The 26012-nt window shown below is 49.6% G+C and overlaps 1 protein-coding gene across 5 annotated transcripts in view; it reads left to right on the forward strand.

Annotated features, from left to right (window-relative positions):
• MROH7 (maestro heat like repeat family member 7) overlaps positions 1 to 26012 on the forward strand; it is a 71526-nt gene that overhangs the window by 27027 nt on the left and 18487 nt on the right. For 4 of the 5 annotated variants that reach the window (XM_058430612.1, XM_058430614.1, XM_058430613.1 and 1 more), the window contains exons 5-16: positions 2871 to 2951; positions 4518 to 4597; positions 4821 to 4950; positions 7088 to 7183; positions 7699 to 7803; positions 8012 to 8147; positions 12735 to 12886; positions 13254 to 13430; positions 13891 to 14045; positions 15833 to 15913; positions 16952 to 17090; positions 20558 to 20748. In XM_058430612.1, coding sequence (XP_058286595.1) covers positions 2871 to 2951; positions 4518 to 4597; positions 4821 to 4950; positions 7088 to 7183; positions 7699 to 7803; positions 8012 to 8147; positions 12735 to 12886; positions 13254 to 13430; positions 13891 to 14045; positions 15833 to 15913; positions 16952 to 17090; positions 20558 to 20748 — 1523 coding nt within the window. The remainder of the gene's footprint in view (positions 1 to 2870; positions 2952 to 4517; positions 4598 to 4820; positions 4951 to 7087; positions 7184 to 7698; positions 7804 to 8011; positions 8148 to 12734; positions 12887 to 13253; positions 13431 to 13890; positions 14046 to 15832; positions 15914 to 16951; positions 17091 to 20557; positions 20749 to 26012) is intronic. The other variant, XM_032137680.2, reaches the window with a different exon arrangement.

Consider the following 26012-nt stretch of genomic DNA (forward strand, 5'->3'; position numbering starts at 1 on the left):
CTTCTAGTTGTCCACCGTGTTCCTGCCACGCTGGCCTTTTTCTGTTTCTCACACATGCCAAACTCATTCCTGCCCCAGGGCCTTTGCACGTGTTTCTTCTGCTAGGAAAGTTCTATAAAATGGGCACAACAAAGCTGAAGTGAGGCCCATGCCAGATGATTTGCACAGCACCTACCATGGCGCCTGCAAAAAGAAACTTTATTGATGTCATGGGGCCAAGGGAAAACGTCCCCTTCATCCTCTGAAGCTTTGCTGAAAAAAATCAACTCGCAAAGGCAGATTAATTGGAGAAAATCTACACACATTTTTTAATGAGTACATGGAGAGAAGCACAGAGTGATTACCTGCCCCCCAATGAGGGCTCAGAAGCTTATATACCATTTTGAGGTTACAGAAAAAATGGGGGCTTGGATCCTGGCAAAACAGGTTATAGGAGGCGGGAGAAGAGGAATTTTTTTTTTTTTTTTTTTTGAGGCAGGGTCTTGCTCTGTCACTTGGGCTGGAGTGCAATGGTGCGATCTTGACTTGCTGCAGCCTTAACTTCCCAGGCTTAAGCGATCCTCCCATCTCAGCCTCCTGCGTAGCTGGGATTACAGGCATGAGCCTCTGTGCCTGGCCCTGGGCTATTTTTTTTTTTTTTTTTTTTGCCTAGCAGTGAGGTCTCATTATGTTGCCCAGGCTGGTCTTGAACTCCTGAGCTCAAGCCATCCTCCTGCCTCAGCCTTCCAAAGTGCTGGGATTACAGCAGTGAGCCACCATACCCAGCAAGAGAAGAGGAATTCTGTTGAGGAGCAATAAGGGATTAGTAGCAAGAATTAATGGATCCAGAACAGAGATTATCTTGTGAAAGGGTCTGTTCAGATGTGGTTACATTCTTGGTCTTACAGGGAAGGGAAGGAACAACAGTTGATCTCCTTGGTAGATCTGATCTTAGGCAGATCAAGGAACTTCACCTTCGTCTTGTACTTTGGGAGAGATCAGAGAGACCTGGAAGCTTCTTCAATTCAGCATGTCCAAACACCATATTGTGGGGTATCAGTTTCTGAGCCCTAACACTGTCATTCAACACATTTCATTGAGCCTCTACTATGTGCCAGGCACTGTTTCAGGCACTAGGGATACAACAATGATGTGACCTGACATTCTAGTTTGGGGAGACAGACAAGCCTTACCCCTAGTTCTTTGCATAGCTAGCTCTTTCTTGTCATTTAGGACTCAGCCCAGATGTTAACTCCTCTGAGTGTTCTTCTCTGACCATTTGGATTAAATTAGCCATCCCTCTGTCATCACTCTTACAGTTTAAGTTACCTATTGCTATTTAACAAACCACCCCAGAATTTAGTGGCTTAAAAGTTCACTCTGGGATAGGGATGGTGGCTCACACCTGTAATCCCAGTACTTTGGGAAGCTGAGGTGGGCGGATCGCTTGAGGCCGGGAGTTTGAGACCAACCTGGGTAACATCGTGAGACCCAGTGTCTATAATTTTTTTTTTAAGTTGGAGTTTTCGCTCTTGTTGCCCAGGCTGGAGTGCAATGGTGTGATCTCGGCTCACTGCAGCTTTTGCCTCCTGGGTTCAAGCGATTCTCCTGTCTCAGCCTCCCAAGTAGCTGGGATTACAGGCACATGCCACCATGCCTGGCTAATTTTTGTATTTTTAGTAGAGACAGGGTTTCATCATATTGGTCAGACTGGTCTTGAACTCCTGACTTCAGGTGATCTGCCCACCTCGGCCTCCCAAGTTGCTGGGATTACAGGCGTGAGCCACTATGCCCAGCTACAAAAATTTACAAAGTAAAAAAAAAAAAAAAAAATTAGCTGGGCATGGTGGCCCAGTAGTCCTATGTAGTCCGTATACTCCTAGCTACTCAGAAGGCTGAGACTGAAGGATTGCCTGAGCCCAGGAATTTGAGATTATAGCGAGCTGTGACTGCATCACTGCATTCCAGCTTGGGTGCTGGGGGCATTAGAATTGGAGAGGCCCAATTTCTCATGATTCTGAAGTTTAACTGGGCTTAGCTGGGTGGTTCTTCTGCACAGTATAGACTGAGATCACTCAGTGGGACTGGAATATTCAAGATGACCCTCTCATTTTCCAGGGCCTCTCTTCACATGGTCTGTAATCATTGTCTTCTAGCCTGGGCTTCCTTGCAGTACAGTGGCTAGGTTCCAGAGGGAAAAAGTGGAAGCTTCCAGTTTCCTTAAGGACTAGTCCAGGAACTGGCCCAGCATCACTTCCACATTATTCTGCTGGTCAAAGCAAGTTGTAAAATGAGCCGAGATTCAAGAGGAATCTGTCCTTTGGATAGGAGGAGCAGAAAAGAACTTGCAGCCATTTCCAATGTGCCACACTCCTCATCAAATTAGCTTGTCTTTTCTTCTTTATGAAGTTAGTTTTCTTATTTCATGGTCATTGTTTATTTTCCTTCTTCTCCCTTAAGATGATGAGAACGGAGAGATTAGTTGGATATTGGTTAATGTGTTCTCTCTCTCAGGTAGCAGAATGCCTCAATCTGACTTGTATGTACTGGGAGACCCATATGAAGTGTTACTAATGGTGCAATTTCAGGTTGAGGGATTGGGGCCCTTTCTGTCCCCTCCTTAGTTGACTGGAGAAGGGGGAGTACTTTGCAGTCCCTCATATCTGGTCCTCTTCCAAATGCTGGCATTCAGGATTAACTCCTCCAACCCCTCAATATTCTCCAATCTTTACCCCACCCCAAGTTCTCCTTGCGGGGGCCTCTCATTTCTCTTGCACCAATGCTGGCTTGCCTGCAGGTGTCGGGTGGTTAACAGTGCTGTATGGGCAACCCCTGAGGACTGGGCTCAGTGGGGCTCTCACTCTGAGGTTTTGCCCTCTGCTGTCCCCTAGGTTGAGAATGTCGCCACCCTTCAGAAGAGCCAGGATCTGCTGGAGGCAGGAGAAAAGAAGACCATGATAAAAACGATTATGGTGGGGGAGCCACAGGCGGGTCTGTGGCACTGGGGTGGGAGGGGGCAGAATTCCTGAGGCCATCCACTGATGAGACGGCAGGGGTGGGAGGTTGAGGTGGGAAGAGGACGGGATGAGGAGGCAGGACACCGGGAATTGAGTCTCAGCTCCACCTCGAACTGCCCTCCACCTACACAGAGGGAGCTCAGGCAAGTTCTGAGCCTCACTCTTCTCATCTCACAGACGGGTGTGATAATACCTGTGCCATTGGCTTGTTGGGAGGACACAACCCAATGCTTAGTCTACAGTAAAGGCTTGCACCCCCAGAAGCAGTTCTTATTACTTAATGCATTCCTTTCCCAGCAATTCCTTCTGGTGGGCAACTTTAGACAGTTTCCTCATCATTTTGATAAATACAGTCACTCCACCAGAATGGACTGGTGCAGGAATAACCACTGAATAATCACTGAAGCTTCCAAAATTATGTTTGTGTTTGTGTACTTTACAGAGACAACAAAAAAGTCCTTGCCCTCCATACCTTCATTTAACTAACATTAATTGAGCATCTGCTGTGGGTAGGTGCTAGATCAAAAATGAGAAGCAATTAGAAGGACATACTTTATTCTGAGACAGGGTCATGCTCTGTCACCCAGGCTGGAGTGCAGTGGCGCCATCATGGCCTACTGCAGCATCAAACTCCTGGGCTCACGGGATCCTCCCACCTTAGCTGCTTGAGATTTGGGACCACAGGTGTGTGCCACCACACCCAGCTAATTTTTTATCTTAAAGAAATGGACATTTGGCCAGGTGTGGTGGCTCATGTCTGTAATCCCAGCACTTTGGGAGGCCAAGGCAGGTGGATCCCTTGAGGTCAGGAGTTCGAGACCAGCCTGACCAAAATGGTGAAACCCCCATCTCTAATAAAAATATAAAAAAAGCTTAGCCAGACATGGTGGCACGTGTCTGTGGTCCCAGTTACTCAGAAGGCTGAGGCAGGAGAATCGCTTGAGCTAGGGAGGCAGAGGTTGCAGTGAGCTGAGATTGTGCCATTACACTCCAACCTGGGTAACAGAGCAAGACTTCGTGTCAAAAAAAAAAAAAAAAAAAAAAAGAGTTCGAGATGATTCCGGCCAACATCATAAGGTCTCATCTTAAAAAGAAAAACAGAGAAAAAAAAACCAAAACATTTTAAAGGAATGCAACTGGGCAGTTTTCAAGGGCCACACATCATGATTTTTGCTTTGGACCAGTTCCGTGGTTTGAATATGCCTCCTGGAGGCCGGGCATGGTGGCTCATGTCTTTAATCCCAGCCTTTTGGGAGGCCAAGGCAGGAGGATGGCTTGAGCTCAGGAGTTTGATACCAGCCTGGGCAACATAGTAAGACTCTGTCTCTACAAAAAATAAAAATACTTAGCCAAGTGTGGTGGCATGAGCCTATAGTCCCCGTTACTTGGGAAGCTGAGGCGGGAGGAGCACTTGAGGGGATGCTGGCTGCTGTGACCTGCTCCTTGTGAGGGGGGCAGCCTTGCCCCTGGCAGCCTGCAGTAGCCCTGTCCTCATCGGCCCTTCTGTGGCCCCCTGTCCAGAGGCAGATCCAGGAGGAGCCACTGGATTCTCTCTCGAGCTCCGTCCGCAAGCAGGCCATGGAGATCCTGACTCAGCTGAGGTGTCCACAGCCCTCTCCCTGTTCCCACAGCCCCTCTCCTCTCTTCCTCCACTTCCGCCTCCCTCCATCTCTTCGCTGTACCCTCCCCCAACCCGCTCCCACCCCTCCCCCGGTGCCTTTTCCCCTCCCCTCGCCCAGTCCCTGCTCTCCTCAGCTCAGCTCCCGTCTTTAGCCGTAGGGCCCCTCTCTCACTCCATTTCTTTGCTTTCTGCCTCTTCTCCAGCCACACCCAGCCCACCCTGGGCATGCGGGAGAGGTCGGAGCTGATGAACATGTGTGTGCAGAGCGTGTTCTCCCTGCCCTCCGTGCAGGCGATGCAGGAGAAGGACGAGGCCAAGGCGGAGGCCATCCAGGTGAGGCAGGGCCTTCCCAGCAGGTCCTCAGGGCTGGCCCATGTTCTGGGAGGAGATATGGAGCTGCATCCTCCAGCTCATTGGTCTGTGGCCTTGGGCAATTCAACTCACTTCTGTTGGTCTGAGTAGGTACTTGATAAATGGTGAGTAGATGAACCATTCAAATAAAGACACTCGGCTGGGTGCGGTGGCTCATGCCTGTAATCCCAGCACTTTGGGAGGCCGAGCCGGGTGGATCACAAGGTCAGGAGACTGAGACCATCCTGGCTAACACGGTGAATCCCCATATCTACTGAAAATACAAAAAAAAAAGAAGAAAAGAAAATTAGCTGGGCATGGTAGCAGGCACCTGTAGGCCCAGCTACTCAGGAGGCTGAGGCAGGAGAATGGCTGGAACCTGGGAGGCAGAGCTTGCAGTGAGCCGAGATTGCACCACTGCACTCCAGGCTGGGCGACAGAGCGAGACTCCGTATCAAAACAAAATGAAACAAAACACCCATCCTGTCCACTTCTGGGCCCTGCCCTGTGGGAGGGATGTGGGCAGATGATGGCATGGCCAGGGGAAGCAGCCAGGATTGGGAGGGGCAGGGCTGAGGCCTAGGCTATAATGAAGACAGACTGGGGGAAGTGGGGCTGAGGCCTAGGGAAGCAGAACCTCGGGGGGCTCATGCGAGCATCTTTAAACCTCTCCAGGCGTTCCTGGGAGGAGGGGTGGAGGTGACCCTCAGGGTAGGATGAGGGAGAGAGAGGGTCAGTGGGGAAGGTTAAGGCAAAGGGTTTTAGCCCAAGGTGCAGCACATTCATTCATCACTTCGTTTAGCAAATAGTAACTCAGTACCTATTACAGCCAAGGTGAGTGTGGGGGAGATGGATGGTATCGAAGAAATAAATACGAATAAGTGCAAAATTACACCAATCGTAAATGCTGCAAGCCAGAAGTACTTGGTGCTATAAAGAGCCTGCAATGGTGGGGTGGAGGGGAGGGGAAGTCCTAGATGGGGGTCAGGGATTGTGATTGTGAAGCTGAGAGGTTAAAGAAGAGCTAATTAGCTGCAGAGGGTGGCAGAAAGAAGAGCATTCCAGGCAGAGGATGACAAAGTGGCAGTGTGACTGGGGCCCAGAGGGCGAGGCGAGAGTTCTGGGAAGTGGGGCTGGAGAGCCAGGGTCCCAGAGGTGGTGCCCTTGGAGAAGACTAGGGTTGCGGGGGTGAAGAAAAAAGCAGGCAGCCCTCTTGTAGTACCAGATGTAGCCAGCAGAGGACAGTGCTGCATAGTAATCTGCAGAGATGGGCAGGAAGGAGGAGGCAGGTGGTGAGCCAGGCTTTCCTGGTGGTTGTGGTATAACCCCAAGGACCACTCGCTTCACAGTGTGTGCAGACTCAGGAAGTCTGGACAATAACAACCTAGGAGGCACACTTAGGGAGCTGGCAGAACGAGGGGAGGCAAAAAAGAGAGGGTCTTCTCAGAGTAACTCAAACCCACTGCCCAGCTTTGTGTACATGTAATGCTAGTACCCATAAGACAATTCCGGGATGGTGGTGTGGCTAAGGGATGAGAAACCTGGGCAAGGAAGAGATGGCTTCCTTAAGGGGCAACTTGGAAAACCTATTTGGGTCTAGGAGAAGCAATTCAGAAAAGAATCAGAGCATTCTTCGGAGATAGTGAAGGTAAGATTGGCTCTTTCACTGATCCAGCTCTTGCGATTCCAGAGCATTTTTCCATCCATCCTCTCATTTGCTCCTGATGACTTGAAATTTCTTGTTCTGTGATCTTGGATAAGTGTCCCTGTCCCTTCATTTGTAAAATGAGAAAAACAATTTGTGGACAAGGTGGCAAATCACCAGGTAGCCACCTGGTCCATGGTAGATTCTCAGTATATGCTGGATCTCCACTTCCTCCCTCTTTAAGGTAGAAAGTGCAGAGATAATAATTAGTAATTTGTTGATAAGGAAACTGTAACCCATGAAGGGAAGTAATTTGCCCAACATTACACATCAAGTTAGTCTCAGAGGTGGGACCAGAAAGCAGCTCTCCTGGGTCCTAATTCCCCCTCCTCCCCTGACCTGCACCAGGGCCCGCCTGGGGCTGATGTCTACTCCAGAGGTGCCTTAGTGGCTTGGTCCTCCTCCTGTCCACAGACTCTTTACCATCAGACGCTGGAGGCCCTGCAGACACTGCTCAAAGCCCTCTTTATCGAGGACCCCACTGCTGCTGGGCTGAAGAGCATCTTGGAGGTGCGGAGATGGGAGGCGCAAGGAAGGGAGGGGAGGAAGGGTGGAAGGGAAGAGAGAAATTGGCACAAGAGCGGTGGAGGCCAGACCCAGGAGTGATTTGGCTTCAGGATGTCATCTTGTGCGAGTGTTCTGCCTCCGTGTCTGTCTCACAGGCCCTGTCCCAGACTCCTGCCTCTCCCCACTCTCTCCCCATCCCCCCACTCTCTAAATGGCTGCCCATGGTTATAGCTGCCACCATATCTGTGCTCTTCCCATGCTTGTCCCTGCATCTCTCTTCTGTCTTCATGACTCTTTACCTTTCATCTCTCTCCTCATTGACTTCCTTCTTCCCTATAGTCTGTCAGTCCTACTCTGAACTCCATCTCTGCCTAAACCCCAAGAAGAGGAGAAGGGCTGTGGTGACCTTTATGCCCTCTCTGGAAGCTTCCTGCTGATGGGTGAAGGCTGGCCTGTCCACCCAGCAGCAAGGGCTGGCATCTAACCTGTAGTTCTGAGTCTTGCTTTTGATCCCACAGGCCCTGGGGCCTTGGATGAACTCTGGGAAGGCCCATGAGCGAGCACGGGCTGTGAACAGCAATGTCTCTATGTTGAACCACATGCTTCTAACTCTGCCTTCATTTGTGAGTGGCCCCTGAGGGGTGGACTCTCTTAGGGAAAATCTTCCCACTTCTGAAGGAGGCTGTGCCTCTCTTCAGGGATTCCCAGGTGGCTCTTGCCATCTTCAGAGGACTGTGTTATCTGGGCCAGACTATCCACCTGTGTTCACCGTTTAATGTATAGCATTATTGAACCTATAACACTCAATCCCTAAGATTGCAATCCAAACAGATGCCCTTGGGGTTCCCGGCGCTGGGGCTTCTGCTGGGGAGACTCATCCTTCGCATTGGGGATCCTGATGAGGAGATTGGCCGTGAGGCTCTGGATGGCATCATCATCCTCTACACTATCCTGGAGTTCCAAAAACGTAAGTCCTATTGGAGTGCTTCTAAAGGAAGTCTTCTGAGTTGTTGCTCAGTCTGGATTCAATAAAGAATCAGCTGGAGCCTTGGCATTAAGACACTGGTGGGAGATGGGGGAAACCAGCACAGGGTCAGATGGGGACTGTGGAAACTGGTGTGAAGCCCAAGACCCCAGAGAACCAGGGGACAAAGGCTACAAACAAAACTATTTTGATTTAAGCAATCTTGCTTTTTCTCATCCTTCCAAGCTTAGTTTGTGACTGTCATTTTCATATTCCCTTAATACTATGTATACCTAAGGATAATTCCCCTAATACCTTGTTTTCCTGTCTGTTTTCCCCACTAGAGACTATAATCCTATGAGGGAAGGGCAGGGCTGTATCTTGGTCACCCCTGTATTCCCAAGAGCCATCTCTGGGCTTGGCACATGGTGGGTGCTTAGTGAATATCTATTGAATGAATGAACAAAGAACAGCTTCTGTCTTAGAATCCAGAGCAGCTAAAGCTTGTAGTTGGGAGAACTTTCCTTGATTCAGCTTCAGGGAGCACTTCGTGATGTGGTATGGGCTGACACAGGTATCCAGGAGGCATTGTACCTAGAGGTGCACAGTATCAGCTGTCACTTGCCTCCTTCCTTTCTCCATCATCCTAGCTCCTCTGCCCTAAACCCCTAAACCAGGGGACCTTGGCATGTGGTTTAAACTCTCCTGGCTCTGGGGGTAGAGTGACCTGTGCATAAGAGCTGGTTCTATCCCTGCTTAGTGGTGTGACCTCAGGCAAGCACTTTGTGTAGGCCTAGATTTCCTCATCTGTGAAAATGGTATACTCAGATTCATAATTCATGCTTTTTTTTTTTTTTTTTGACAGAGTCTGGCTCTGTTGCCCAGGCTGGAGTGAGGTGGCACAATCTTGGCTCACTGCAATCTCTGCCACCTGGGTTCAAATGATTCTCCTGCCTCAGCCTCCCCAGTAGCTGGGATTACAGGCACACATCACCACACCTAGCTAATTTTCATGTTTTTAGTAGAGACGGGATTTCACCATGTTGGCCAGGCTGGTCTCGAACTCCTGACCTCAAGTGACCTGTCTGCCTCGGCCTCCTAAAGTGCTGGGATTATAGGCAGGAGCCACCACGCCTAGCCTAAATTCATGCTTTTTGAAAGATTAAGTGAGATATTTTGTAAGAGCATATGTAAAGGTACTAGCTCAGTGCCACACATTATAGGCACTTGTCATATAGTTCGCTTTTTCCTATCCCTTCAGGCTTTTGGGATTTATCTGGTATCCTCACTCTTCTTGATCTCTAGCATTTGGGACAAAGATTTGGTCCCTGGGAGATTTACCCTGTTGACCAGGAGCCACTCACATCTCTGGAGGATGGGTGAAGGTGGTATAAGCCATGTTAATAACCAGCTTTAGGGGTAGGAATAGGAGCCTCTGTGAACCTATTCTGGCTCGGGAGGCTGCCTTTTTTTTTTTTTTTTTGAGACAGAGTCTTGCTCTGTTGCCCAGGCTAAAGTGCAGTGGCACGATCTCAGCTCACTGCAGCCTCAATCTTTCAGGCTCAAGCAATCCTCCCACATCAGCCTCCTGAGTAACTGGGACTACAGGAGCACCCTACCATGCCTGGCTAAATTTTTTTTGTATTTTTGGTAGAGATAGGGTTTCGCCATCTCTACCAAAAATACAAAAAAAATACTGGAGTTTCAAGACCAGGCTGGTCTCGAACTTCTGGGCTGAAGTGATCCACTCGCCTCGACCTCCCAAAGTGCTGGGATTACAGGCGTGCACCACCGCACCCCCCCGAGGCAGCTCATTTAAAAAAGAAAGAAAGAAAGAAAAATGAGTAGGAATCATAGACCCAGTTAGGGTTGCCAGATTTAGCAAATAAAAAATACAGGATACCCAGTAAAATTTGAATTTCAGGTAAATGATGGATAATTTTTAGTATATTTGAGATGTACTTTCACTAAAAGTGATTTGTTTATCTGAAATTCAAATTTAACTGGTTATCCTGTATTTTATTTGGCAACCCTAGGCCAAACTTATACTCTTAGATTTTATTTATTTTTTTCTTTTTTTAGCAGGCAAGAACCATACTCTTAGATTTATTTATTTTTTGAGATAGAGTCTTGCTCTGTCATCCAGGCTGGAGTGCAGTGGCTCAATCATGGCTCATTGCAGCCTCAACCTTCCGGGCTCAGGTGATCCTCCCACCTCAGCCTCCGGAGTAGCTGGGACTACAGGCATGTGCCACCATGCCTAGCTTATTTATTTATTATTATTATTTTTGAGATGGAGTCTAGCTCTGTTGCCCAGGCTGGAGTGCAGTGGCACGATCTTGGCTCACTGCAACCTCCGCCTCCCAGGTTCAAGCGATTCTCCTGCCTCAGCCTCCTGAGTAGCTGGGACTACAGGTGGCTAATTTTTGTGTTTTTTAATAGAGTCAGAGTTTTGCCATTTTGGCTAGGCTGGTCTCGAACTCCTGATCTCAAGCGATCTGCCTGCCTTGGCCTCCCAAAGTGCTGGGATTACAGGTGTGAGCCACTGTGCCTGGCCCAGCTAATTTAATTTTTCTTTTCTTTTTTTTTTTTTTTCCGGAGTCTTGCTTTGTCGCCCAGGCTGGAGTGCAGTGGTGTGATCTCAGCTCACTGCAAACTCCACCTCCCGGGTTCAAGAGATTCTCCTGCCTCAGCCTCCTGAGTAGCTGGGATTACAGACATGCACTACCGTGCCTGGCTAATTTTTATATTTTTAATAGAGATGGGGTTTCATCATGTTGGTCAGGCTGGTGTCAAACTCCTGACTTCATGATCCCTCGGCCTCCTAAAGTGTTAGGATTACAGGCATGAGCCACTGTGCCCAGCCGCTAATTTATTTTTTGTAGAGACAGAGTTTCTCCATGTTGCCCAGGCTGATCTGAAACTCCTGGGCGCAAGTGAACCATCTGCCTCGGCCTCCAAAGTGCTGGGATTACAGGCCGGGTGTGGTGGCCCACGCCTGTAATTCCAGCACTTTGGGAGGCCAAGGCGGGTGGATCAGCTGAGGTCAGGAGTTCAAGACCAGCCTGGCCAACAAGGTGACACCCTGTCTCTACTAAAAATACAAAAATAAGCCAGGTGTGGTGGCGCCTGCCTGTAGTCCCCATTACTTGAGAGGCTGAGGCAGGAGAATCACTTGAACCCGGGAGGCGGAGGTTGCAGTGAGCCAAGATCACACCACTGCACTCCAGCCTGGGTGACAGAGTGAGGCTGTGTCTCAAAACAAACAAACAAAACAAAACAAAAACAAAAACAAACAAAAAACCCGAAGTGAGGAGACTACAGGTGTGAGCCACTGCACACGGCCACTCTCAAGATTTAATCTCAATGAGTGAAGTGGTCTGTCCAGGCCCCCTGACTATGGGAAGCAGCACAGCTAGGATTTGAACCTGAGTCGGCCTGACTGCAGGTATCAAGCTCCTCTCCTTTACAAACAGCATACACACTTGGTCCATGTGATCACTCTGCCTTGGTGGCCCTTTCTTGTGCCCAAGTCCTGTATTCCTTGAAGAGATCCAGGTAGGACCCAAGGTGGGCTGCAATAAGGGCTCAGGAAGTGCACCTGAAATGTGCTCCCTTCAACTGAAAATATGAAGCCACTGTGTGCCGGGTACTATTCTAGGACATGGGGACACAGGAGTGGGGAAAAGAGATTAAATAATCCTCCTTTGGTGAGAGTACCTTCTTGTTGTCGGGAGATAGATAGTGAACAAAATAAACAAGTAACACATATAGCAAGTCAGATGATGACAAAAACTAAAGAAAAGTAGATAAGGATTGGTACTAGCAGGGGTAGGGGATTGCAATTTAAAAGAGGTATTGCCACACATCCACCAGAATGGCATAAATGAAACAGACAGACAATGATGTGTGCTGGCAAGATGTGGAGCGATGGGAACTCTCGTGCACTGTTAGTAGGGCACTGTTGATTTCCCATCATAGAAAACTGTTTGGCAATATCTCCTGTAGCTGAACCTATGCTTAGACTATGACCCAGCAATCCATTTCTAGGTATACAACTAACAACTGTGTAGACATACTCACCAAGACACACTAGAATGTTCTTAGCAGCACGATGCTTACTAGCTGGCAATAACCCAAATGCCTATCAAAAATAGAACTGATAACTAACATAGTCTTTCATACTGTGGGAAATTATACAGCACTGAGAATGAATGAAAGAACTAATGCTGGTGCAACTGTGTGGATGAATCTCAACCATATAATGTTTAGTGGAAGGAGACAGACATCAAGGATAACATGTGTCCATTTATCTAAAGTTCAAAAGCAAAGACATCTCTCTAAGGGTTGAGAAATTAGAATAGTATTTAGCCAGGGTCAGGGAAAGGGCTATTGATGGAAAGGGGTGCACAAGAGGGGCTTCTGGGGTGCTGCTCAGGTTCTGCTTCTTGACTTGGGGGCCGGCTACAATGGTTTGTTCACTATGTGAAAACGTATCAGGCTGGTTCCTTATGATGTAGGGACTTCCTACATGTATGTTTAACAAAAATAGGGAGTTCTGGCCTCACTGAGAAGGTTCTCTTCTTGCAGGAGCCAGAGATAAGGAAGAGACGAACAAGAAGGAGCTATATGAGAGCAACAAGCATTTCCTGGGGCCCTACAACCCTGTGAGCCCGTGCCAGAACATCCTGCGGGTGATCGCGGTGACTGCCTTGTGCCCATCCAGGAGCAGAGGGTGGGGGGTGAGGAGGGGCAGTGCCACCTGGCCCCAAAGCCTTCTTCCCTTCCAGCTTTCCAGGCTTTGCGGGATGCCTTCCCAGCCACCCATGCCTGTCCTGAGTGCCCTCCTCCTCCAGTCTGTGCCACAGTGCATGGACTTCCTTCTCCCTTACGCATGTCACCCTGTGCTGAGTGCAGGGACATGTTGCTCCTACTTTTGCAGCTCCTCCCCTAAAGGTTCAACACTTATCTGTTAACTGAATATTCCTGGCCCTCCCTGCTGACTTCTGCATGTGGGCGTCAGGCAGTGTTTGTGCCTCTGTGCACAAAGCTCGAAGCTCAAAGCTCTGGTTACCCATCAGTGTCATGATCTCAGCACCTTTGTTTCAGGAATTTGGAGACTTCCTGGGGCCCCAGCAGATAAAGGACCTGCTGCTGGCAGCCCTGGAAGGGCTGAAAGGCAGCTCAGAGGCTCCAGGGAAGGACTCCAGGGAGGTGATGCAGCTGGCTTCGGAGGTCATGCTCAGCTCGGTGCTGGAGTGGTACCGCCACAGGGCGCCGGAGGTGGTAAGGCCTCCTGAGGGCAGGGACTGAGCTGTCGCTGGGGCTCGGGAGCACCCCCATGGCCTGCTCATCACTGGCCGGCCTGACAGTGGGCAGGGTGGGGGATACCAGAACCCCCTAAACCACAGGGCAGGGAAGGGGTGCTGGTGGCTGAGTTCTAGGTGCTCCCACCTTGAAGGTTGTCTCTTACCACCCCTGAAGGAGCTCAACTGACTTGGTGGTGGGTAGAGGTGGTTTTGGCGGTGGAAGGGGGTATAGGGAGCATAGGAAAGAGAAACTGGCTCACTCCCAGGGAGGGGCAGACACTCTGCTTGCCTCTTCCTCTCTCTCCTTTGGGCCTTCTCCCCTGTTCTCTAGCCTGTCACACCCTCCCCTCTCCTCCCACCTTCCTGCTGCCCCTGTGCCTCTCTTGGCTTCTCCGCTGGGTTGTCCCCCCGCTCATGGCTGCCCGGCTGTGCCTCAGATCCCAGAAATCATGCACGGCATCTACAGGCAGCTGAACCACATCCAGGAGCCTCGGGCCCGCCAGGTGGCCCTGCTGCCCGTCTCCCTCCTGGCCAGCTCCTTCATGACCGAGGTTGTGGTGGCCCTGCTCATGTGCCCCCTCCCACTGAACAGGTACCAAGTGAAGGAGTTCCCAGCCATTGCATCTTACAGGGTTCAAGCATCCCCCACCCCAGGTTGGGTACCCCCTTCTGCCCAGATAAGCCCCTCGCCCTCCCAGATGGCCCCCCTTTTGTTATCTGGGGTGTTTATGACAACCATTAAGCACTTCCCGAGCGCTGCTGCTGTCAGCGCCGAGCATTGCAATAGTCTCTCATTCTCACAACAATCCCATTCTGCAGATGAGGAAACCGAGGCTTACGGAAGTTTCTTGCCCTAGGTACTCACTGAGCAAGCAATAGAACGGAGGACTTAAACTCAGGTCTAACTAACTCTGGGTAAGCCCAGAGCTCTTTAACAATGCCATTGAAAGGAGGTCTGAGTGTCCGTCCTGACTCTGCCTCCAGCTGCTCTGTGGTTCTTGGGTAGCCCATTTGTCCTCTCTTTCCCCCTTAGGCAAAAGAAGGAAATGATCCCTGAAATCCCACCCCAGGTGACAGAGTAATGCAGTCATGACAGAGTAATGCAGCCAGCGGTGCTGAGTGCCTGGGCCCGTGCGGAAGGGTGCTCCATGCTCACTGTCTTCAGGGAGCTCATGATCTGATGGGCAGAGGGGACTGTGGTCAGATGGTGAGCTCGTGGGCAGGAGAGGTCAGTCTGGCCTCAGCCTCCCAGCCCAGGAAATGCTCCCATGCCTTCTTTGAATGAGTAAAACAAGGCAGTGAGTGATCCACACCTTCGGGTGGTTGTTTGAGAGCCAAAGAACTGTGCAGAGCTGTGCCAATGGGGTGTGCTCCAATAAGGACAGTTGGTGTCATTCATAGAAATCAAGATCAGTCAGGATGGTGAGGACCCAGCTGGCACATCCCAGTCTCCCACTTGGAAGAATTAAACCCTTTCTGGCTGTACTCCCCACCAGGGTTTTTTTTTTTCTTGGGTCCACTAAGCAGTCAGACTCACAAGACTACCGGGGGCCTCATCTGACATCCGTCACTCAGGATACAGGACAGGGCAGTGTCAGGAGCTCCTCTTTGCGGGGGTCCTTGCAGCAGCCCCCACAGCAGGCCAGGCAGAGGCACCCAGGGCACAACATTTAAGGAGATAGTCTCGGGTGCCAAGTCTGCACTTGTGTGAGCCTGAGAATGAGGCCTTCCTTAAAGTTGGCACCCTGGATGCCTCACTTTCCTTACCCTAGTCTTGGCCCTGAGTCTAGGAGCTGGTCTGTTGGGTCTCCCAGGTGAAAGTTCAGGTGTGATGAAAGGAGACCTATAGGGTGGATGTAGGAGCTGCCCTGGCTTAAATGGCACAGGCCTCACAGAGACCAGTATCTTTTGCATCTTGGCTTTGCTTCCAGGGTCCCCACAGGGACAAACCAAGTTACAAGGGTCACTGCATCCTGGGAAGCTCAATGCTATAGTGTCCCCATCAGTTCTTTTAGTTAACTTATAGTTCCTCCCAGTCCAGATGCAATTTACCAGTGGAGTCATTATTACCATAAGTAATGTTGCCTAGCAACATAGTTGACATACTGTATCAGGTTTCCAGGGGAACAGAGCTAGAAAGTGAATGGAGGGTTGAAACTCTCTTGCAGAAGGGGAAAGGTTTCTGTTAACCCTTTAGCACACTGGCCTGCCAGTGCTTTCAACACCCCATGGTAGGAGTTTGGTTGGGTGCAGATGCTTTTCCTTGCCTGGTATACTGCCTTTTAAGGGATGGGAGCAGAGGCTCCCTGATATTATGTGACAAGTGCAGGGTCCTAGCCCCAGGCTGCTCAACCGCCTCCATTCTTGCTCCTTGGTTAGAGGAATGAGCACAGGCTTTGAAGACATCAGACCTGGCCGCATCGTGACTCTGCAGTTAATTAGCTGTGCAATCTTGGACTGGTAATTTCACCTCTCCGAGCCTCAATTCCTCATTTGTAAAATGGGAATAACAACACTCACCTTAGGGTTATTGTGAGAATCCAGTGATCTTGAGTGTCTTGAATTCTTGTTCATGCCTGTATTCCCCAAGATTTGCCTAGGGCCTGGTGTACAGTAAATGCTCAGCTAATATCTGCCAAAGTAATACATTGCATGTAAAACGTAAAACATTTGGCATGATACCTGGGAAATAGGGTTTCTTTCTTTCTTTCTTTTTTTTGAAGATGGAGTTTCACTCTTGTCTCCCAGGCTGGGGTGCACTGGCACGATCTTGGTTCACTGCAACCTCTGCCTCCCGGGTTCAAGTGATTCTCCTGCCTCAGCCTCCCGAGTAGCTGTGATTACAGGCATGCACCACCATGCCCAGCTAATTTTTTTTTTTTTTTTTTTTTTGAGACAGGGTCTCGCTCTGTCGCCCAGGCTGGAGTGCAGTGGCGTGATCTCGGCTCACTGCAAGCTCTGCCTCCCGGGTTCACGCCGTTCTCCTGCCTCAGCCTCCCGAGTAGCTGGGACTACAGGCACCCGCCACCACGCCCAGCTAATTTTTTGTATTTTTAGTAGAGACGGGGTTTCACCATGTTAGCCAGGATGGTCTTGATCTCCTGACCTCGTGATCCGCCTGCCTCAGCCTCCCAAAGTGCTGGGATTACAGGCGTGAGCCACCGCACCCAGCGATTTTTTTTGTATTATTAGTAGAGACGGGGTTTCACCATGTTGGCCAGGCTGGTCTCGAACTCCTGACCTTGGGTGATCCACCCACTTCGGTCCCCCAAAGTGCTGGGATTACAGGTGTGAGCCACTGTGCCCAGCAAAGAAGTAGGGTTTCTCATCCTTCTAGCCCCTGACTCTTTGGGAGTGTTTTCTGGACTATTCCTTGCAGGTGTGCCCCTGGATGCCATTTCACTGGCATCTTACCTTCCCCCTCCCGAAGCCATTTGGAGGCTGGGTGAGCCCCACTGCCTTGGCCACCACTAATTGCCCCCATCCCTGACCTCTCAGCAATGGAGCAGAGATGTGGAGGCAGCTGATGCTGTGCAAGCCCAGCTGTGATGTCCGAGACCTCCTGGATCTGCTCCTGGGCAGCCTGAAGGAGAAGCCCGTCACCAAGGAGGGCCGGGCTTCCATCGTGCCCCTGGCGGTGAGCGCCCAGTCGGCCAGCCCCTATTGCTGCCTGTCCTGCCCTTCCTCTCTCCTTCCCTCCTCTGAGCTAAGCACACGCAGCCTTGAGTACCACACTCTGCCAGTAGCTAGTTGTGTGGTCTTGGGCAGGTCTCTGGCTCTGACTCCTGTTTGTGGTTCACTGGACAATAATAGTAGTGTTACCTATGGTGACAGCAGCAGCCTGGGATATGGGAAAAAGAGTGACTTGGAGTCACAGGCAGTCTAAATCCTGGTTCTGGCTGGGCATGGTGGCACATGCCTGTAATCCCAGCACTTTGGGAGACGGAGGCAGAGGATCACTTGAGGCTAGGAGTTTGAGGCCAGCCTGTGCACTATAGCAAGACCTCTTCTCTAATTTTTTTAAAAAAATCCTACGTTACCATTTTGTGGCCTAGGTAAGTCACTTCCACCTCTGTGAGGCTCAGTTTCTACATATGTGAATAGAAATAATATCTTTCTCATATGGCGGCTGTGAAGATTATATGAGATAACACATTCATTCATTTAGGTGACAGAAAATGTTTAAGCCCTTCTTGCTGCCACACTCCAAGCTTGACCCTGGGAACACAGAGGGAAAGGCAGCTCTGACTCAAGAAGCTGGCTGGGTTGAAGAGACAGATTTCTCTCTGCTTCTATCCCCACTCTGGTCCATGCCAGTTAGTCCATACCCTGGTCCATACCCCGTTCACCTTCCTGATTCTGCTCCTGCCCCTCCAATCTGTACTGCAGCCAAAAGGTCTTTGAGAAATGCACATCTCCTCTTCTCAGCCCCCTTGATGGTTTTGCATTGCCCCTGAGAGTGACACAGTGCTCCTACCTGTGGCGAAGGCCCTGCATCCCTGGCCGACCTCCCCACGCTCCATGGGCCTCTTGCTTGCTTTGCTCCAGCCTCATGAGTCTTTGTCAGAACTTCATCCGGCCACGCTATCTTGTCACAGGGCCTTTGCACATGCTGTTTCCTCTACCTAGAGTGCTCTCCACCGAGCTAACTTCTACTCATCCTTCAGCTGTCAACTCCAGTATCACTTCCTTAGGGAAGCCCTCCCCGATCTCCCTGACCTGGTCAAATCTGCACATAGTATATTTTGCTTCACATACTTTGTATGAAAAGAGTTTACACCAGTTGTCATTTGACAACACCGCAGGGGATCCTTTGGTTAATCTGTGAGATGCATGAAGACAGTGCTGTCCTGCTGCGCTCACCACGATGTCCCCAACACCTTGCATACACCTGGCGCATAGTGAGCACTCAAAAATGTTTTTGTTGAGCTGATTTATTTATTCAACAAATATTTAGTGAGCACCTCCTATACTATGTGCCAAGCACACTTATAGGTTCTGGGGATTCAGCAGCAAGACATTCTGGTGAAGGGAAGTAAATAAAGATACAGTAGATGAAGGAGAGGGTAGTAGTATCCCATTACAGAGGAGGATGCTCCTGCTTAGAGACATTCCATGTCTCCCCCAAGGTCACCTAGCTAGCAATGGTGGTGCTAGGACTCAAACCCAGCAGATCTTCTGCTTCCAAATCCCACGCTTCACTCCCATATCTCTCTGCCTTTGTCCTCCAGCACTGAGTTCTGTGCATAAGGCACCAGCACTCCTTCCCTTGCAATATGGGCGTTCACCCTCTTCTACAACTGGTGTATGTTAGCGTATTCTCTAGTCACTCATTTGTGCTTCTTGTCCAGCAAGCATAGTTTAAGCATGGAACAGCCTGAATTCATTCTTATCTTATGGCACTGATAAATCGTTTGAGCAAGATAGAGCCGAAAGCAGAGCCCTATGGCACATCACTAGAGACTTTCCCTTACACCACAGACTGTGTTCTTTGGATGTAATCATTAGCTTTGGGCTGCTGAAAAAGTGCAAGGGCTTTGAGTCCAAGAGGCTTGTCTTAGCCCTGCCACTGCCTCACTATATAACCATGGTCAATCCCTTCCCCTCTCTAGCCTTGGGGCTTAAGTCTGTAAAACGGGCTATAATAACTCCCGCATTGTCTATCTGACCTGTTGAGAAAGGGGAGGTAGTGTATGTGGAAGAACTTCTTAAGCTGTAAAGTGCAAATTAACTGCCATTTATTGTTCTCATCCAGCCCATGTTAGGTCACTTTTCTCCAAGGAAACGTGTCAGGGCTTCTTTCACTTTGCAGTTAAATACTTTCCTCTTGGCCCAGATGCATGGAGTGTTTTTTCCTTTTTTTTTTTTTTTTTTTTTTTTGAGACTGAGTCTTGCTCTATCACCCAGGTTGTTGGAGTGCAGTGGTACGATCTTGGTTCACCACAACCCCTCCACCTCCCAGTTTCCAGCGATTCTCATGCCTCAGCCTCCCAAGCAGCTGGGACTACAGGCACCCGCCACCACACCTGGCTAATTTTTGTATTTTTAGTAGAGATGGGGCTTCCCCATGTTGGACAGGCTGGTCTCAAACTCCTGACCTCAAGTGATTTGCCCGCCTTGACCTCCCAAAGTGCTGGGATTACAGGCATGAGCCACTGTGCCTGGCCTGCATGGAATCCTAATGGCACAGCTCAAACCATTTATGTATAAAGCATGCTTACCTTCGCCCTCTCATTCAGGCTCTAACACTCCTGTGGGGCTGGCCGGATGATGATCAGTGACTCCACTTTTCAGAGATCTGAGGCCCAGAGTCACCAGGGAGTGGTAGAGCCAGAATGAGCCATGAGTCTTGTGACACCAGCCCATCATCCACTCCCCACCCACTAGTATTGCCCTCCTGCCAGTTAGAGAGGACTTGGTGGGCCAAGTATGAGGGTGGGCCCAGGCCAGGTCCAGAGCTGGACTGGCAGGTGGAGAGGTTGCCCCAGGTCACCAGCCCTTGGGGGCAGAGCTGGCACTTGAGCCAGGCTCTTGCTCAAAGCTGGTGTTGTTTTTCTTGGCTGCTGGCCTCATGGGGATGGGAGTGAGGACAGCCTAGTTTAATGGCCCGGGGTGAAGAGGCCAGCCTGGTGCCCCTTACTTTCTGTGTGCCTGTGTTATGAATGAGGAAGAGGCACAGCACGCTATAGTTGGTATCAGAAAACCTGGGTTCAAGTTCCAGCTCTGCCCCCAAGGGGCTGGTGGCCTTGAACTAGCAGCTTCACCCCTCTGAGTCTGTCTCCTCACCTGCAAAATAAGATCAAGACTCTTTACCTCTCAGGAGGTAGAAGGGATTCTTCCACCATGATTCTTCCAAGGTTGCATAAACATCAAAGCCCTGGACCAAAACTAAGGGGTGGACTGTTGTCCTTGCTCTGGGACACAGCCTCTAGCCAGAGAGCCAGAGGTCTGGGGCTGTGGTGGGGGGAATCCGAGCTTCCCCAGGCTGGGCCAGAGGACAGCAAAGACCCAGATCCCACCTCCCAGAGAGGCAGTCCAGGGCCCAGCCAGGAGTGCTGGAAAGATGGACCACGACATCCCAGCAGCCTCCCCTCTGCCCCGTAGGCAGCCAGCGGCCTGTGCGAGCTCCTGTCCGTCAACAGCTGCATGGGCCGTGTGAGGCGCATCTACCCCCAGCTGCTCCTGGCCCTGCTCATTCAGGTCCATTACCACATCGGCCTCAACCTGCCTGGCTGCGTGGCTCCTCCCAAGGACGCCAAGAAGGGCGCACAGCCCTCTCCCTTCGTACCTGTGCGGTATGCTCTGCCGTCTCTCTTGACCCTGCTGTCCCTGGCGGTGGGAAGGGCCATCCAGCCAGTCTCCAAAGGTCTCCAGGGCAATCAATCAATAGAAATTAGCTTTGGGACTAGAAGACAAAACAGAAGCACAATTTTATTAGAGCCAATAATTCATTCAACAACTGTTTTTTAGGAACCTGCTTTGTGCATTACACACTGTGTTTAGTCTAGATCACAGGGAAGAATCAGCCCTCCCCAAGGAGTTCACGCTTTACTTTTTCTTCCTTCCTCCCTAGAGGTATTATTTGTATTAAGTTTGTATCCAAGGCCCAAATACTTTATTTTTAATTATTAATTGGAGTAGATAATATAGGCACATGGGTAAAATACTCAAAAGACATTAAAAGGAAGCTTCCTTCCCTGTCCTTACCCCAGTTATGTTCCCGAAGACAACGAAGTTCTTCATGCCCTCCCAGAGGAGGATTATGCAGGGATAAACACGTTTGCTCATATTCTGTATTTTTACACCAATGGCAGACCTCACACTGCTACACATTTTTTGCCTTCATTACATACTATATCTTAGAGACAATTGTATTGTAGAGCTGTCTCCTTATTTATTATTTATTTATTTATTTATTTATTTAATTTATTTATTTGAGATGGAGTCTCGCTCTGTCGCCCAGGCTGGAGTGCAGTGGCATAATCTTGGCTCACTGCAACCTCCGTCTCCTGGGTTCAAACAATTCTCCTACCTCAGCCTCCCGAGTAGCTGGGATTACCAGCGTCTGCTACCATGCCCAGCTAATTGTTTGCATTTTTAGTAGAGATGGGGTTTCACCACGTTGGCCAGGCTGGTCTTGAACTCCTGACCTCAGGCGATCCATCCGCCTCAGCCTCCCAAAGTGTTGGGATTATAGGCGTGAGCCACTGCACCCCGCCGAGCTGTCTCTTTATTTTCAACACTGCATAGTATCTCTATGTATAGGATCCCAGTGCACCATAATTTATTTAACCAGGCTTCTCTGGATTTCAGTGCTTTCCAGCCTTTGGCAGTTACAAGGCTGCAATGAGTTTGCTTGTTTATATGTCTTTATGTGTACATGCGATTTTATATGTAGGACAATTCCTGAAAGTAGAATGGGCACATCAAAGGGCTTCTGCATTATATGTTAAGGTGATAGAAAATCTCCTGACCATTGCATGACAAAGGATAAAATGGAGTGACTCCTAAAACATCCAGTTTGCCAAATTGCCTCCCACAGAGGGCACTGCCACCAGCGGTGTATGAGTATCTATTTCCCTACACCCGTGCCAACACAATGTGTTATAAAACATTTTTATCTTTGCCAATATTAGAGTTAAAAAATTGGAATTTTGCTGTAGTTTTAGTATGCGTTTCTCTTATGAATGACATTGAGTTTGCTTTTTTCTTTCTTTCTTTCTTTCTTTCTTTCTTTCTTTCTTTCTTTCTTTCTTTCTTTCTTTCTTTCTTCCTTCCTTCCTTCCTTCCTTCCTTCCTTCCTTTCTTTCTTTCTTTCTCTTTCTTCTTTCCTTCTTTCTTTTTTTTTTTTGAGACAGGGTCTCACTCTGTTGCCCAGGCTGGAGTGCAGTGGTGCAAATATGGCTCAATGCAGCCTTGACCTCCCAGGCTCAAGCAATCCTCTCGCTTGAGCCTGACTTCATCGCTTGAAGTCAGGAGTTCAAGACCAGCCTGGCCAATATGGTGAAACCCCGTCTCTACTAAAAGTACAAAAATTAGCCAGGTGTGGTGGTGGGTGCCTATAATCCCAGGTGCTCAGGAGGCTGAGGCAGGAGAATCGCTTGAACCTGGGAGGCAGAGGTTACAGTGAGCCAAGATTGCGCCACTGTACTCCAGCCTGGGCGTCACAGCGAGACTCTGTCTCAAAAAATAAAAAATAAAATTTTTTTTTTTTTTGTAGAGATGGAGGTCTTGCCATGTTGCCCAGGCTGGTCTCGAACTCCTAGGCTCAAGTGATCCTCCAACCTTGACCTCCCAAAGTGCTAGGATTATAGGTGTAAGCCACCATGTCCAGGCCAGAAATCTTTTTTATGTAGCCAAGATTATCAGTTTTTTCTTCTGTGACTCCTATTGTTATGATAGGAGTGTGCATAACACTTTCTGTGTTATGCACAGAAAGGTTCATTTAGAGAGGCAGAGGGCAAACAGTTGTGTAGTGGGCTTGATTCTGAAGGTCTTGGATTCAAATCGTGGCTTCATCACCTAGAATGTTGTATTTTGGGTAAATGAATTTTATCTCTTGGCAGTTGGTTTCCTTGCCTATGAAATGGATAAATGATTCCTGCCCCATAGGTGTGATGTGAGGACCAGATAGGGTCGCATCCCAGCAAGACACCATTTGCCCGCAGTGCGGCCAGTTCCCATTCCCCTCCTGCTCATGCTCGTAGGTGCCGCCCTGAGAGCATTGCCCAGAAGGCTGACGGGCTCTGGGGAAAACACAAAGGAAAAAAAGGAGGCTCTGGAGGGGGCGGAGGAACACATATGGGAAAAAATTCTTGACCTTGGAGTGATGAAAGGTATGACCTGCCAACGCAGAGGGAATGGCTCAGCTGAGGACATCAAGGAGAACCTGGAGGAGTGCCCGAGTATCCACCTCACCTCAGCGTCTCAGAAGCAGCCTGAGAGGCAGAAAAAGCAGAGGCAGGCATGTGCCAGGCTGAAGGGGGGCGAGAAAAGCCATGAGATGTTGCAGTCTAAATGGTGGCTCCCAAAAGACATGTCTGCCCAGAACCTATGATGGTGACCTTATTTGGAAAAGGATCTTTGCAGACATAATTAAGGATCTCAAGATGAGGTCCTCCTGGATTAACCATGTGGGCACTGAATCCAATGCCAAGTGGCCTTATAAGGAGAAGAGAGGCCCAGACACAGGGGAGAAGGCTGATGAAGACAGAGAGTGAGTGATGTGGTCACAAGCCAAGGAGTGCTGGAAGCCACCAGAAGCCAGAATAGGCAAGGAAGGATTCTCCCCTGGGCTCTCCAGAGGGCTGCGGCCTTGCTGACACCTTGATTTTGAATATCTGGCCTCTAGAACTGCGAAAAAATATGTTTCTGTTGTTTTGAGCCACCCAAGTTGTGGTGATTTGTACAGGAAATGAATCCTCTGGGGTTTGGCACCAGAGCAAATTGTCGGTGCTCCAGACTGCAGTGATGAGGTGGAATAGCTCCATGGGGCGTCAGCGCACAAGGTGGTTACATCCTCCCGAGAGGAGAGGCAGGCTCTGGTAATGGGTGCAACAATTACCCCTGCAAACAGCTTGGGTTTGCAGGAGGAGGAGGGAGTGGCCTGAGAGCTTGTCCTGTGAAGCCCAGTTTCTGTGCCTTCCATGAAGGTGAAACTTTCAGCAGCCCTGGGCTTTAAAGCAGCTCCAGCTGGGTGCAGTGGCCCACGCCTGTATCCCCAGCACTCTGGGAGGCTGAGGCAGGAGAATCGCTTGAGGCCAGGAGTTTGAGACCAGCCTAGGCAACATGGCGAAACCCCATCACTCCAAAAAAATAAAAAATTAGTCAGGTGTGTGGTCCCAGCTACTTGGAAGAATAAGGCAGGAGGGTCGCGTGAGTCCAAGAGATCAAGGCTGCAGTGAACCATGTTCTTGCCACTGCACTCCAGCCTGGGTGACAGAGCTAGACCCTATCTCAAAAAAAGAAAGCAACTCCATGTCAGATCAATCATTGGCTCTGGTGTCCCAGTGCAGAGACAGAGAATAAATATTTCAAGGCATCCCTTGCTCCACTTTGCAGAGAAAGCCTTTTAGAAGGGTGAAACTTGCAGACTCAGTGTTTGGGGACACAAGAGCCACCCCACCACCCACAGCACAGCCCTCCTCCGAAGAGTTTCAACTCTATTTTTTCACGAAGCAGCACGGGCTCTGTTTGGGCTGTTGCAGGCAGGTATAACTTTAGGAGTGGGGTGAGAAGGGAGGGAAGTGAGGCCTGGGACCACCTTGGGGTCAGGGTGGGAGGGAGGGGGAAGGGAAACCCAGGATCACTTTCGTGAAAATATGAAGACTGATTGAGGGAGTGAGGTGAAATGACAGAGAGGATCAACTATGAATGATGCGGTTCTGAGTTCAGAAGTTCAGAAGTTTTTGTTTTTTTTTTCTTTTTTTTTTTTTAGACAGAGTCTCGCTCTGTCACCCAGGCTAGAGTGCAGTGGCGCTATCTCGGCTCACTGCAAACTCCGCCTCCTGGGTTCACGCCATTCTCCTGCCTCAGCCTCCAAGTAGTTGGGACTACAGGCACCCGCCACCACACCCGGCCAATTTTTTGTATTTTTAGTAGAGACAGGGTTTCACTGTGTTAGCCAGGATGGTCTTGATCTCCTGACCTCGTGATCCACCTGCCTTGGCCTCCCAAAGTGCTGGGATTACAGGCATGAGCCACCGCACCCAGCGAATTCGGAAGTTTTGGCCTAAATACATATTCATCACGCAACACAAATGAGGGCTGGGAGGACGCTGGAACCTGTAATTCAGGCCATTCCCTTTTGAGCTCTGGAGTTCAATCTGTGCCCAAGCCAGTTTGTAAGAAGGTGTCCAAAACGATGACCCTGGAGATAGGGACACACAGGGAGGGGAGGGTGGTCCAGTCACCGGAGGAGCTTATGCAGGAGGCTCATTCTGTCTTAGGTAAAGGTGCTAGTGCCCGAACTTGAAGAGAACAACTTTTCTTCTCCAAACAAAAACCTGTACATCTCACCTTAGCCATTCAGCCAGTACCTGCAAAGGGAAGAGAATGGTGATGGGAGAATTGGACAACAGCCTGAGCCTGCCTGTCTTTCTCCCTCCCTTTTGTTTGTAACTCTGAATGCTAGAGGCATTGCCAGTAGGGGACTGTCATTGATAGCACACATTTCAAAGAATAAGCACAGAGGTTGAATGATTCCAAAATTCTGGCCTCAGGAAAAGCTTTAATTTTCACATTGGATCATTATAAAAGCAAAAACATGAAAATGAAGGGCAAATTTCTGAGGATTACCTAATTACTTAAGTCCTTTCTTTTGAATCATGAGAGCCACCAGCTCTCAGTATCAGCTGAGGTATGTCCACAAAGTGCACCATAAACTCTTTCAGCAAATGTTTAGGTTTCTGGAAAACTTTGTTTAAACGTAAGCTCTATTCTATACAGTGTCAGTTTCTATTTTAATAAAAGTGTATATAGGCTGGGAGCAGGGGCTCACGCCTCTAATCCCAGCACTTTGGGAGGCTGAGGCAGGCAGATCACCTGAGATCAGGAGTTC

Source organism: Hylobates moloch, unplaced genomic scaffold (assembly GCF_009828535.3).
Source record: "Hylobates moloch isolate HMO894 unplaced genomic scaffold, HMol_V3 SCAFFOLD_18, whole genome shotgun sequence".
Classification (NCBI taxonomy): Eukaryota; Metazoa; Chordata; class Mammalia; order Primates; family Hylobatidae; genus Hylobates; species Hylobates moloch.